The 14134-nt window shown below is 37.8% G+C and overlaps 2 protein-coding genes across 2 annotated transcripts; both read left to right on the top strand.

Annotated features, from left to right (window-relative positions):
- The first annotated feature begins 2268 nt into the window (after window positions 1-2268).
- LOC139123755 (uncharacterized) lies at window positions 2269-8604 on the top strand. Its single transcript, XM_070689910.1, has 7 exons — window positions 2269-2427; window positions 3289-3368; window positions 3780-4013; window positions 4803-5033; window positions 5612-5674; window positions 6338-6558; window positions 8491-8604. Exons 2-7 carry the CDS (start codon window positions 3302-3304, stop codon window positions 8602-8604), a joined length of 930 nt encoding a protein of 309 aa, XP_070546011.1. The 5' UTR covers window positions 2269-2427; window positions 3289-3301.
- A 318-nt stretch (window positions 8605-8922) lies between these two features.
- LOC139151686 (fucolectin-like) lies at window positions 8923-13810 on the top strand. Its single transcript, XM_070724638.1, has 5 exons — window positions 8923-10029; window positions 10911-11141; window positions 11444-11482; window positions 12527-12772; window positions 13146-13810. Exons 1-5 carry the CDS (start codon window positions 9984-9986, stop codon window positions 13367-13369), a joined length of 786 nt encoding a protein of 261 aa, XP_070580739.1. The 5' UTR covers window positions 8923-9983; the 3' UTR covers window positions 13370-13810.
- Window positions 13811-14134: the final 324 nt, after the last annotated feature.

The raw sequence follows: 14134 nt of genomic DNA, 5'->3' as shown, positions 1-14134 counted from the left end.
ATTAATAGATCTATCATTTTGTTTCAATCAGTTACAAGGCAATTTAAAGAATGTTTCATCTGAATAATTCCTGTCACTTCAAATTTTTGAAAAGGGCCAGTAGCGGTTACTTTTAACTTACGACTGTTTTGTCAAAATCTATTCTGTATTGTCAACTGGAGTTTATTGTCCTACTCACCAAGCTTAGTTAATTATGTTCAGATATTCAACTCAGCCTGTACATGTATAAACTGCATGTTATTGTTAACAAGTGAAATCTCCTGCGGACATAAATTCAAATGTTAACATTTAAACAGTGCATTGCATGCATATAGACACTGCGACAACAATCTAAAACTAGCTGCTTGGCATTTCAACATGCTTTGGGGAGTAGACGAGAATTTGATAATTAGTAAAAATACCATCGAAAGTTTTGGCCACTGACCTTTAAGTATCTGAGGTTTATCGTCTATTCCCGTGACAATTTTAATATTGACTACATATACTATAATGCCGATACACAGTTGTAATCTCATTCAAGATCCAAGTAACTAGCGTTCAATTGCCATTAATACACTGGGGAAGAGAAGACATTAGCAACTTGAATGATATGATGGTCTTTATGAGTCTTTCCAGCAAATTCGAACTAATTGTTTTTTTAGGATTGCTTCTTTGGGTATTAGTCCGTTTGAAAATCCTTTATTAATTCGCACTGAATTTCATAAATGCATTTAAGTCATCTAAACCGGCATTGTCGTTTTAAAATGCAAATCTAAGTAACTAGACGACCCCAATGTGCTTTTGTTGTTATGCTAATGATCACGAGGTGAAATGGGCGAGAAAAACAAACAGATGACGGATGCACTTAAGGTCTCGTTATATGACAATTAAGATAAAAATGTGACTAATTACTGTATACGTCTGTCCTTCTAATTACTTGATTCATAAATTATCGAATTTGGTCTATATTTTACTTGGTCACTTAATTTCATTTGGTCACTAAATTTATCTCAAATAAAAAAAATCATCGTAGTAATTTAAGCAGGTAAGATATTGTAGATATCAATCTAATGAGAAAACATGGATAAAAGTCTTGCAGAACCAAATTTTGGATACAATGTTTTCACTTTTACCTCAACTTATTGTATTTCATTAAATACGACTTTATCAGGGTAAAAAACGGAGATCTCATAAAAGTATAAACGATAAGGATTAAAAGATGTAATCTTAAACACCAGTTCGGAAAATTTTTGGAAAATGGAACTGCAGAAATGACCAAGTGAGCAAATAGTAAAAAAACAAAGAATCACTGTACTCACTAATTGGATAGCAGAGAGAAACTTATCGAGAATTGAAATGTACTGATGATAAGTTGAAAGACTAACACGTACCTTGCATAAAATGAAAGATGGGGAAAGTTACACGAGTGATTTACACACACCACACTGGCAAAGAAAAAGAGACCAGAAAGATTAAAAATCATTTACAATATACAGAACTTGTGAATTACTGATGAGGTAAAGTGTGAAAATGATAAGATGAGAAAATCTATCTATCCATATATCCATCCATCCATCCATCCATCCATCCGTCCATCTATCTATCTATCTATCTATCTATCTATCTATCTATCTATCTATCTATCTATCTATCTATCTATCTATCTATCTATCTATCTATCTATCTATCTATCTCTCTATCTATCTATCTATCTATCTATCCATCCATCCATCCATCCATCCATCCATCCATCCATCCATCCATCCATCCATCCATCTATCCATCCATCCATCCATCCATCCATCCATCTATCCATTTATCTATCCATCCATCCATCTATCCATCCATCCATCCATCCATCCATCCATCCATCCATCCATCTATCCATCCATCCATCTATCTATCTATCTATCTATCTATCTATCTATCTATCTATCTATCTATCTATCTATCTATCTATCTATCTATCTATCTATCTATCTATCTATCTGTGTCTGTGAGAAATTTGTTTAATCTTACATCAAGTAATTTTATCGGCCGGGGTAGACTGTTTTTTAAAAAGAGAATACTGTTTTGAACAAGGGTGTCTTACATTACCTATACATACGTACGTTTAATAGCTGCAACAGCTACAACTAACATAAATATTTATATTATGTCACATTTAAAACCATTACTGAATAGAGGAAATCAGACACCGTGGGCAGCAAATCCCATCTTTGAACACCGTAAAAATGTTGATGTTTTCGTAGATACAGATACATAATGCGTACACATTCTGACCGCTGTCAATCATTTTAATTCAATTAAGTGGCACATCTACCAATCGTAAACTGCCACACACAATATCACCTCGATAAATGGTGTATAAAACGGTGTTGCAAGATATATTTTATCAACCAGACGACCATTGTATGCTCCAAACCGTCTAATATTCAAGGCCCGTACGTAAGTATCAACTATGTTAGTAAATTAGTCTTACTTTACTAAGAACAGTTATTACGTTAACTCTGCTGCTATTCATTCGGAAAGTATCTTGCTATTTCTGACCTGTCTCTTTAGTGTTCTCATATAGCTAGTATGACCAGTATTCGCTTCATTACGTTTCTAAAATCACTAGTAAAAGCATGATACACCGACTAACCTAATAATTGTTCAACGTTCATCGAATTGAAATACATAGATTAAATATCGACAATGTTCATCATCTCCTGCCCCTTCTATGTGATCATTTCTTCAATGAAAAATCTTGGCGAAAGAGTTTCCTTTCTTTTCAATTTCTGTTTTCAAACACTACCTAGAGTAGGAAATCGGTCTGGCAAAAGACTAGATAGAAACACGTTTTGTACTACTGTTGAAATGTTGTAAACACGCACTGTAATTCCCTTGACTGCTAACAAAAAGAGTAAGTCATAAAACATGTGACTTCAAACTGTCATGTCAATGAAGGAGAGACTTGATGCCAAAGATAGGAAGGTAGTGTGTCCTTATGTAAATCGATTTGTAGACAAGCAATTAGACACACAAAGAATTCAGCCTGAAAACTAAAAATCTCTGATGCCAAGCTGACTTTAAGGAGAACTTTCCTTTTATAGTCCAGTGGTTTTACAACATTTTTCGATTCCGACTTTACTCTTCTGACGAACGCTAAATACAAAGAATAGCCACTACAAGTATAGAAATCCTGCCAAAGGATTGAATCTGTTGTCATATTTCCTGATAAACAATGTAAGGTCAATTATTTCAGAGTCCTAACGGGAGGCAAACAAATCATACAAGGCATTTGTTTGTTTGTAATATTTGTTTCAGCTTCATATCAACGATGGATCGTCTTAGAATCATTGTGAGCGTCGGTGTTGTACTTACATTTTGGCTTGCAACCTCTACAGGTATTATGTTTTGTTATATTGTATTCCATAAGTCATAGTTGCGAGAAAGTATGGAGCCTTTGTTGTATATTTTAAACTGAGGAAAATACTGAAAAAAAGGTTGAATTTGCATTCTAGTTTGCTGGCAGAGAATTTACTGGTAGACAGGACGATACACGGCTACGAATATCTAAAAATTTACATTTCGAATCGTCGCCGATGAATATTTCTACGTATTTTTAAGTTTTTTCCTGACAATGTGCAAATCATACAACTGCGATTGCCAGTTCTCTACTTCCGTAACAATGTACGTTGAGTAGGATCTGAAAGCAACGAATTTAAAAATGGTTCCCTTCTCCATTTTTAACTTTTATCAAACGCTTAAAATGTTTGAAGGGTGTAAAATTGTTATTGTCTACTATTTTATTTAAGCCAACGGTGTCGTAAACTGGGCTTTGAATAAAGAAGTGAGAGGAATTCACGTAACTGGAGATACTCAAGACACTTACAAGTTCCTGGTAGATGGTGATACTGAGACATGCGCAGATACTGGTCCCTTGATGGTTGGTCCAGCTTTGGAGATTGACTTGGGGGGCGAGTATCTCATCGAAGCCGTCAAACTGACATATGCACCAATATGTGCGACATCGATGACAGGATATGGATGTAAGTATCGTTGGCTATGTATGATGGATGGATGGATTGATGGATAGATAGGAATAGACCGTTTTCTATTTATTTATTTATTTATCAATGGTTATTTATGAACCAACAGGTTGCCTCCAGTACAGGTACATTTCATAAAGAAAAAAGAGATAAAAATGACAAAGAAAAACAAAAAATATAACCACGACAAAAATAAACAATAAAAGCTAAAGATATACTAAGACAAGAAAAAAACAAGTGAAACAAGTTACACCATGTATAAATCAATTATTAGCTGATGTAAACTGCATTTAAATATAATAAAATTACCAAAAATTAATAAATTTTGTCCATGAAAATAGTCTCATAGAAGTTTTGGCTCCGTGATAAAAAAGCAAATTTTAAAATGTTCTTACGATAAGATGCTGATCTAAAAAGAAGAGTACGACGCAGAGCTATAGGGGGAGTATGAAAAGTAATTTGCGCAAGTACATCAGATGCGTTGTAATAAGAATTTACAATTTTGTACAGGAATGAAGTATCTAAAAATCTCCGTCTGCTCTGCAATGTGGGCAGCTGAAATGTTTTACAAAGGCTGTAAACAGTTATATGTTTCATTAGAATAGGTATGTGAGGATCGGTAGCAAAGATATTTTATTAATTTTTCTGGACTTTCTCAAGTTTCATAATCGAATACGTTTGGTGAGGAGATCAAACATATATATGTGCACTTTATATAGTCTTCACATGTTTACAGCACTTTTACAAAAATGAACGCTTGCTTTATATGCATTCATCTCCGAATTCCAGGTTATTTCCATACTACTGTGATTGAGATCAAAGGAGGTGATAAGTCCGCCGAAGTCAAAGATTGCGGACATCTTGAAGATGATCGAGGAATAGAAGCTCAAGGAGAGGCATATCTAGAGTGTACACCTGGTCCAATCCTTGGTAGATATGTCACAATCAGGAAAGAAACAACAAGTCGCCGTTCAATTTATCTGTGTGAAATGCAAGTCCTTGGGAAATCAATGAAGCCAGGTGTGTCATTAATTAATGACAAGTTTCTTCCTTCGAATTCGGCAATGATTTCCTCTCATATCTGATTACAAAGTTTTTGTATATTCGCTTTTATGTTTTGCCAACAATTTTACCAGTTGAAAGTAATAGCGTCGTTCGCAAAGCCGCAAATAAAAACACATATCTTGTAGCAATTCTGTTATCAAGTCCCATCGTTTTAATCAAGACAGGTAACATTGCTATCACTGGTAAAGGGGTACCTAGGAGTGCCGTTCTGTTTGCTGTTCTGTGGGCTATCGCCGTAGGAATAACGCTGATTCGTAATCCTTTGGCCATCCTTGGATCTCTGTTTGTTATCTCATCATACCGTTCTAGGTTGCTCAGGGCCAACCAGTTATACACAAACTGTTAGCCTCTTTATGGTACCCATGACATTCCACCTGGTTGTCTTTCGTCCAGATACGCAAATGAATTGATCCTGCTCCATTAAACTTAAACAGTACACGTATGGGGCGTGTCTATGCATCGTTATCAATTCGTGTACTTTAATATAAAACTGTATTTTTCCGTCTCATGTAAATGACATTCTTTTTTGATAGAAATAACAACACAGCAAGCTGAAGAGGGACCGTTAAAGCTGCTTAGTCTATTATCAACTGATGGTAAGGGTACTTTTTTATGAAAAGTGAATTTCACATTGCCAGAGCTATAACGTAGGTAGTGATACACTGTATTTAGAAAACATGGCGGAGATTTAGTCAGCTTTTAAAACATCGTGTGAAATACACACACTCCAAGCATTGCGCTCTTCTCAATTTCATCAACATATCGTCTTTGTGAAAAATGCCAGTCTTTGCCTGGTTGCACGTTCTTTCAGGTTTTGATGGCCTGGGTTATTTCAATGATGAATAGATATTCAATACGTCAGCGATTCAAACGTTGGTTTCAGAAACTATGACTCTGAATAAACCTGTTCCTAGACAATGACATGTTGGCATTGTTGTGGCTGATGATGAAAGTGTCACCCATGCTGAATCTGGCATCCTAGTTGTTGGTCCAACCTTACTAATAGATTTGCGTATGTTCCAAGCATAAGAATCTGAGCTTAATAGTTGGATATTTCAATTGTGATTTCTCTTACACTAAAACAAATTTGCACAATAATTATAAAAATTAAATTAAAATATTTAATAATGATAAAACTGCTAGAATCCCCGGCCTTTTCACATAACAATAAATAATAATGATCATTTCACAATGGAATGTTTCACAATGGAATGTTATTGTTGGATGACTAAAATCATGCGTATGTCGCAATCTTTCAGACAACGTTGCTTTGAATAAATTAGTCAGTGGTATAAATCTACTTGGAGATGGTATAGACACGTATCAGTTACTGGTGGATGGTAATACGAAAACCTGTGCAGATTCTGGTACTTTTGTTGTTGGTCCAGCATTCACGGTTGACTTGGGAGGCGAGTACCTCATCGAAGCCGTCAAACTCACATACGCACCAACATGTGATACATCTCTGACAGGTATGGATGTAAGTATTATGAGGTTATTACGAAAATACCGCAAAGGATGCACGAGGACATTGGCGCAGCGTATCGCCCGACGCGAAGCGGAGGGCGATGCGAGGCGCCAATGTCCGAGTGCATCCTTTGCGGTATTTTCGTAATAACCTTATTATTATACATCTTACATTCCTGATCGGGGCATCAAAATGTCGGAGTAGTGACCATTTTCGTGCAATGTCAACAATTTTTCTTCCGATTTTATCGCGCCAGTGTGGAACGCTACCTCGGACGCGCTTCTGCAAGTTTTGGAGTGTGTGCACTACACACATACGTACGTACAGAGCGCGCGCGAGACTTGTTCTGGCACTCGTCCAAGCACGGGCACTCTGTTGTTCTGAATTGATAGTCTGAATGAACTAAACGGCTTATATGTAAATACGAACTTTGATGATAACTGTGTAAGAAATTTATAACAGAATGCCGTTCAGATTGAAATGCCGACTTAGCTACAAAACCAGATCAAGGTCGGACGTGTCTACGTGAACGTCACAAGCGACCACATTGACCGCATTCTTTCGATGCTAAACGCCGCGGCGGAACGACGCACGCATTTAAATACGCGTACTATACATACGCTCGCGCGACCTGCGCTGTGTACGTGTCGTTTCACATAATAATATATATACACAAGGGTATGCAAATCATTTCTGGACGATATTATTTACCGATGATGTGAGTCGAATTCCGTCGCGAAAACGACGTATGAAATTTGAAAGGGCATCGTAGCACACATCAAGTTATGAAAATGACAGACATGTAGTAGATATTCGAAATATGACCGACAATAAATGCATCGCTAATCCTGACTATGTGCGTTACAAATTGCCGTTATCCGGTAGCGACTTTGGATGTTCGAACGTCGCAAAATACGCTAATATAGCAAATGCCGTTCTGTGGTTTCGTCATGCGCAGAAGAAAGGACATATTTTTTTTATTTCTCTTCGTAGTAAAAACCTTCCAATATAATATTCCAAAGAAGAACATTTAAGTTTTGTTTTCAGTTTTAGTGAAAGCCTTTCAATAGAACCCGAATTCCCGAAAGATTTTTTCAAATGTGCATTTCTTTTTACTTAGTCTGTTTTGGTCGTACGGAACGTGAACAAGCCAGGCAGGTCAAGGGTTACATTTTCACATTTTTTTTCCTTTATTTTCATTCTATACTTTACTTTCTATCGTCAGTGAGTTACATTGCAAAAATAAAAAATGTGTTTACCTTTTGCGGACGTTTTAGAGGGTAATAGTATCTGTCCCCCCTGTCCCCCCTTTTTTGTAACGCACATCGTCAGGTTCCATGTTCATATGAGCATACCCTTGTATATATATACATTTCTGAGGCCGGGACAGCAGACGACAGTTCAGAGGCGCTCGCGTGCATAGCTGTCGTCGCGTGCACGTTCCATTCCAGCCACCGCGCTCATGTACGCGGCAGTCATAGCAACGTACCATCGTCATTCTCCGCCGCACTTGGAATACGCGCTTCATGATTGCGGTAAATACGCGCTGGTAAGAACTCTGCCGTGCATGCCGCGCCGCGGTGTAGTCTGGCAGAGACCCTGCGATTCTGCGGTCTTCCCTGTTCATGCTGTTGGAACACGCGCGCGCCCTTCAGAGACGCGACGCGAATCCCAGGGTCTGGACGTTCTTGCAAGCGACCGGTCGGATTTCTGCCTGATCCGGGTACTTCATAGAACTTCACAAATCCGTTTATCAAAAAAAAAATGGCAAGTACCATAGCCATATAAAATTAAAAATGAAAAATAAAAACATAACGCGTGTATAAGTTTACCAGCTACTAGAATATATTCTCTCCGCCCAGTTAGATAGGTGTTTCTTTTGACGTCACTACCCTTATGAATATTCATATACTTGCAAGAACTGACAGTTGCTGTGTCTGGCAGCGCGTGCTCACAGCTGCACAGCTGCCTTCGAATGCAGGCCCACCGTGGGCGCACACAAAACAAGGCACAGCGACTGTGGAGAGTCTAGCCGCGGTGCAGAATGACCGGGTGTGAGAGAAAGAATAATCAGTTGGGTGAACCAGCAGAACGCGACTGTTTCTTTTGTATTAATAATACCTCATTTTTGTTGAGGCTTTTATTTTTTTAAAATCACGATGTAAATTCTCCAGCGGCAAACGGAAACTAAAATACGAAATCATGTTTACACGCTTATAGGCCCTACACCATCATTTAAGAACAACAGAATGCCCGTGGTCCAAGGGGTCCCTTGAAACCGTTCTACAGTGAACGCGCAGATACAGCCGCAGGGAATGGGGCGCCTTCAAACCGTGGGTGCGTTCGATTATCTTCCTCGAGGCACCCTAGGGCACAGGGACGCGTTATCTTTCGAATGACGAATGTTGGTACTATGAGTACCCATTTTCGAACATTATGACTCGATCTTTTACAACATTTGTTTTCCGTGTTTGCTTGTTCACAATAACATATCAATTATTAATGAATATTTATATTTCCGTCTGATTATAAAAATAGTATTTTCAAGATTAAGTGCTTTGCCACTGTTCTTATATAAAACACCAAGGGTGGACACAAACCGGACACCTCAAAGAAAACTGCTCTGTACGTCAATCATTTCAAACGGAAACTGTCATTGGACAGGTGGCGCGTGGTTCATCGGAACGCGTACGGTCTGTACGTTACCATGTACGACTCGCGCTCGAACCTTAGTAAAAATCACTGAAATTTAAAAAAAATGACCCAAAAGATATTCCACACTTCGCATATTGTTAGACAGGCACTAGTTTTAATAAGTTGTACGCATATGTCTTACTTTAATGCCATGAAACAGTCGAAAACTTTGCGAGATCCACACTTCCGGGTTGAAACACTGGGACGTCGTTTGCAATGTTTGTATTTGCACATACTTACGTCATAGGAAAGCCGGCACTTCATAGCCAATCAGCACTCGAGAAATCTATTGCGACATCGCGACCTGTAATTTGCATACAGAGCAGTTTTCCCTTCGTTCAAGCAGCGAAATTACACTCCGTTTCAAATGACAAACGCCCTATTTGGTAATGTTACCGGAAAAATTATTTATTTGACGTAAGAAATGGCCATAACTATTGGTTTTGTTGGCATATAACCCGTTACAATGTAGATTTTCCCGAACGGTCCAGTTCGGTGTCCACCCTTGGATTTCTTATGAGTAAGAGTGTGTGTACAACTATTCATAGTACCCAAATTCGCAAGAGGTTGCAGCGTGCGCATGACACAGCTGGGAAAATAACGCGTCCCTGTGCCCTAGGGCGGCCCGGGGCGACCCAGTTTCTGTTCGATTATCGTGTGACGTCATTGTCGGGGTACCTCGGGGTGGATTTCACCGCCCCTGCTCGTCGAGTCGGGGAAGTGCGGGGCACTGCATAACAAATATGGCGGACGACAAACAGACAACACTAGTGCTCATGGAGAAAAGTCGTATGTATTGGTTGGTACAGTTAATCAAAACAATTGACGTGACATGGTGGAGTTGTTGAAAATGAACAAGCAAAAATATAGCTATTCTGTGGTGAAATCTTTGATTTCCGGGTGTATTGTTGTTGTCGTCTGACATTTGTTCCCCCCCCCCCCCGGGACGTTCGATTTTCCCACTTCCCCGGGAGCCCCACCATAACATCATGACGTCACTTATGGCTCCCCGAGGATCATAATCGAACGCAGCCCGTGCCGTACGGAACGGGCGCGAGTTCCGTAATGCTTTTTTAGCGCACGCTAAATTCTATTGTTCTCGATGGTAGATGTATAACAATGTAGCTTATGTTTATACAGAGCTGTTTAGTTAGAAAATCGTTGCTCAGATTTTACGTATGGTGCAAACGAGAAGATCTCAACACTGTGTCAATCTAGTCGTTTTTATGTACGATTGTAAGCTATATATCTTGCATGCGTAGGGTGATCATAGGATTGATTTATGAAATATCTTTGTATCTAAAACACCACTTCAATTCGCTATCCACCGAGACCTATATATATATATATATAGAGAGAGAGAGAGAGAGAGAGAGAGAGAGAGAGAGAGAAGAGAGAGAGAGAGCACTGTTCTTGAATACAGAATACTACAGCAATTACTACCTTATTAGATGTATCTTTGATGACCAGACAGCTGTAAAGCAGCTGGTACTTGGGAGAGGTCGGGGTGGTTCTCCTCTTTGTGATGTTGAAAATTTCCCACAAGTGGAAATTACTCCCGTTCGTTGATCATTTATTGGGCAATTTATTTCACTGATCATCATTTTTGATGACTCTCCGTCTGATTTCACACGGAGCAAATGCTTCTTCTACTTTTCTATATGATTTAGGTTACTTTCACACAACCATGATCGAAATCAGCGGAGATGGTGAGTCCCCCGAAGTCAAAGTTTGTGGACATCTTGAAGATGAAAAAGGAGTAGAAGCTAAGGGAGAGGCCAATGTAGAATGTGAGTCTGGTCCAATGGTCGGTAGATATGTTACAATCAGGAAAGAAACAACGTCTCTGCGTTCAATTTATCTGTGCGAATTGAAAGTCATCGGCAAGTCCCAGAAACCGGGTGAGTCATAAGACGTGTCAATATCATTTTTTGATGGAGCATTCTACGTTTTAAACACCTAACTTAATGACATTCACGCATATTACTTCTATAGAGTATTTACACAATCTGACGGACAGATGTGGTAATTTTCTAGTCAATGACCGTCATCTTTTGTTGTTAAAATATACAGTACAAAACAAAGCCGATTCTTTGTTAATGTTATCAAATTTACAAACATTAATTTCTTAATGCTGATAAATATTGGTCTTTCCGTCTTTTCTCTGTTTGTCGTCTTATCTTTCCTGTTAATGAAACCATAGAAGTCAATTCGGTTAATCTTCAATCAGTGGAAAATGAAGGTGAGAAAAAATAACTCTGTATACGCAACAATGATGTCAGGATGTATGTGTTTTGAAGTGTGGTGGAAAGAGACTGGTCTTTAAAAAATCAGATTTCATTAATTCGTATTTTCTATCAAATCAGTTTTAGTTTCTAAGATAGAATAAATAAATAAATAGATAAACAAACAAACAAACAACATGCCAATGCTTCTCCGATATCAATCATAAACTGACCTTTTTTAAGAAGCTAACGTAGAATTCGATAAGGGGCATTTTTAGTTGCTTCTCTTTGTGTTTGAAACGTATGATGTTCAGTTAACTTCCAGATCATCTAGCAGTCATGAACTGAAGCATGAAGGGTTAACGAACATTACAGGTAGCTTCTGTCAGCGTTGAACAGGGGACAGTGTCTTAGATTGATATAAATGTGAAACGAACCGTTTTTGGCCAATATGAAGTTTATACCAAGTTCATCGTCGGAAATGTCCTGAACTTGCAGAGACTCAGACTATACGTGAAATCCTGTGCGACATACATTCTACAATAGAGTACACACATCTACTAATCGTTGAGTCATAATTTATAATAAAGATCGCTGCAGTGGCTAAGCAATAAATAATACTGTTCAAAATTGGAAGCTTGGCTGATCATTTTCACTTCCAAATTACTGAAAAACATGGAAGCTGAAATATACAATAAAGCAAGACAGAGTGATAACAATATAACTTGTCTTCATAAGTAGACCGAGATAGTTACACAATTCATTGCTACGACATCAATCAACGCTTTGTTGACTTTATCGCCACCCACCAACAACATACAACTTCTGCACAGAGCATGTACAAACAGGGTGCGTTTGGGCGCACTGTTCTCGACACAAGAACGGTGCTCGGATATGCCAACAAGACACCGCCTGACATGCTCAGAATAGCCGTGTTTCATTTTGAGAAAGGCATAGTGTTTGATGCTTGCTTGTCGTGTATTCAATCCTCAAAGGGATATGTTGCAGAAATCGTTGTCCCTTTTCCCAATTTTAAAGTAATCCTTTCTTATATCGTCCAGATTGCAAGTTACCAAAGCATTTAGTCAACGTTGCCCTAAACAAAAAGGCAATGCAGAGCTCGACAAGTGGCAATGCCTTGGACGGTACAGCTGATAAGGCCATTGATGGAAATAAAGATAGCGACTTAAAAGAAGGACAATCATGCACTTTAACGAAGAAAGAATTTGGGCCATGGTGGAAAGTTGATTTAGGAAGAGCTTACGATATATATCAGATTGTCATAACAAACAGGCAGGATTGTTGTCGTAAGTACCGGTATATATTTATTTGTAGGAGATTATCATATATACGCAGAACCATTGCAAGTGTTTTTCCAGGGGAAAGAATGCTGAACAGCGTTTAAGTTCTGATTTCAGCTTGCTATAAATTTTTAAAGTAAAATGCCCTGCCGAATAGGCATTCCAATCTATCTGTCTGTCTGTCTGTCTATCTATCTATCTATCTATCTATCTATCTATCTATCTATCTATCTATCTATTAGTTATATATCTAATATATATATATATATATATATATATATATATATATATATATATATATATATATATATATATATATATATTATACTTCGTATTGTACATTCACGGCACCTAAATTTTTCATTTTAATTGCTTTTAGCTTTTCGTATCAAGAGCGCTGAGGTACGCGTTGGTGACAGCCCAAACTTGGAGGACAATCCAGTGTGTGGACTGGTATCTTCTGATTCGTCGGCTACTGAAGAAACCATCGCCATCACGTGTCGGTGTAACACTTCCATGACCGGAAGATACGTCAGTATTCAACTAGCTGACAAGACACAAGTTCTCCATTTATGTGAAGTGGAAGTACTTGTTGAAAAATAAAAAGCAAAAACCAAAATGACCGACGACTGTCAACATAAAATTTGCATTGATGTACCGATATATTATGAGCATACGTATCATAGTGTTCTCTCAGTTTGGATGGGTGTATCTTATTGGAAGCTTTAGATGTTAGATGTAATAAGTAAAAAATTGAAGAAAACGAAATTTTTTTTTTAGATTTTAGAAATCATGCCTTTAGAGTATAATATCCGCGGGAACAAGACTAGTACTTATCACAGTAGTTATGTCACTAGATAAGGGAATTGACGAATAAAATTAAATATTTATAAGTAGTTAAATAATTAATTCTGTATTATTTACAATTGATTGACTCTCATTATAGAGATGAATGAGACTAATATTTCTAATGACGAAATTCATATTCTGCAACAAGCATATACTTACTTGCATTAATTTTATCTTTATGTCTATTAACATTAAAGAAAATAAATAATCATAATGAAAGTCTTATGAATGTTAAATAAATTGTCTACCGTGTCTTGTCTGTCTTGGAATATACTTTACAAAGAATCCAAATTAATATGAGCAGAGTGGATTTTGCTGGGCGTTTCTCTTTGCGTATGTTGCTTAAAACACTTTGAAACGTAAAGGACAGTTTGACACTTAGGGAACCAACAAAATTGAAATAAAAGGTCAATTCAAAATGAAAAAAGTAATTAATCTCAATACCAAGCATCCATAAAAGACTCACATGCCGTTAACGTTACCATATCTAAGTGAGAAACTGATGTGAAAGGACAACAC

This window comes from Ptychodera flava, chromosome 2, assembly GCF_041260155.1.
Source record: "Ptychodera flava strain L36383 chromosome 2, AS_Pfla_20210202, whole genome shotgun sequence".
In the NCBI taxonomy this organism is placed as follows: Eukaryota; Metazoa; Hemichordata; class Enteropneusta; family Ptychoderidae; genus Ptychodera; species Ptychodera flava.
This window is presented reverse-complemented; position numbering and strand designations above follow the sequence as displayed.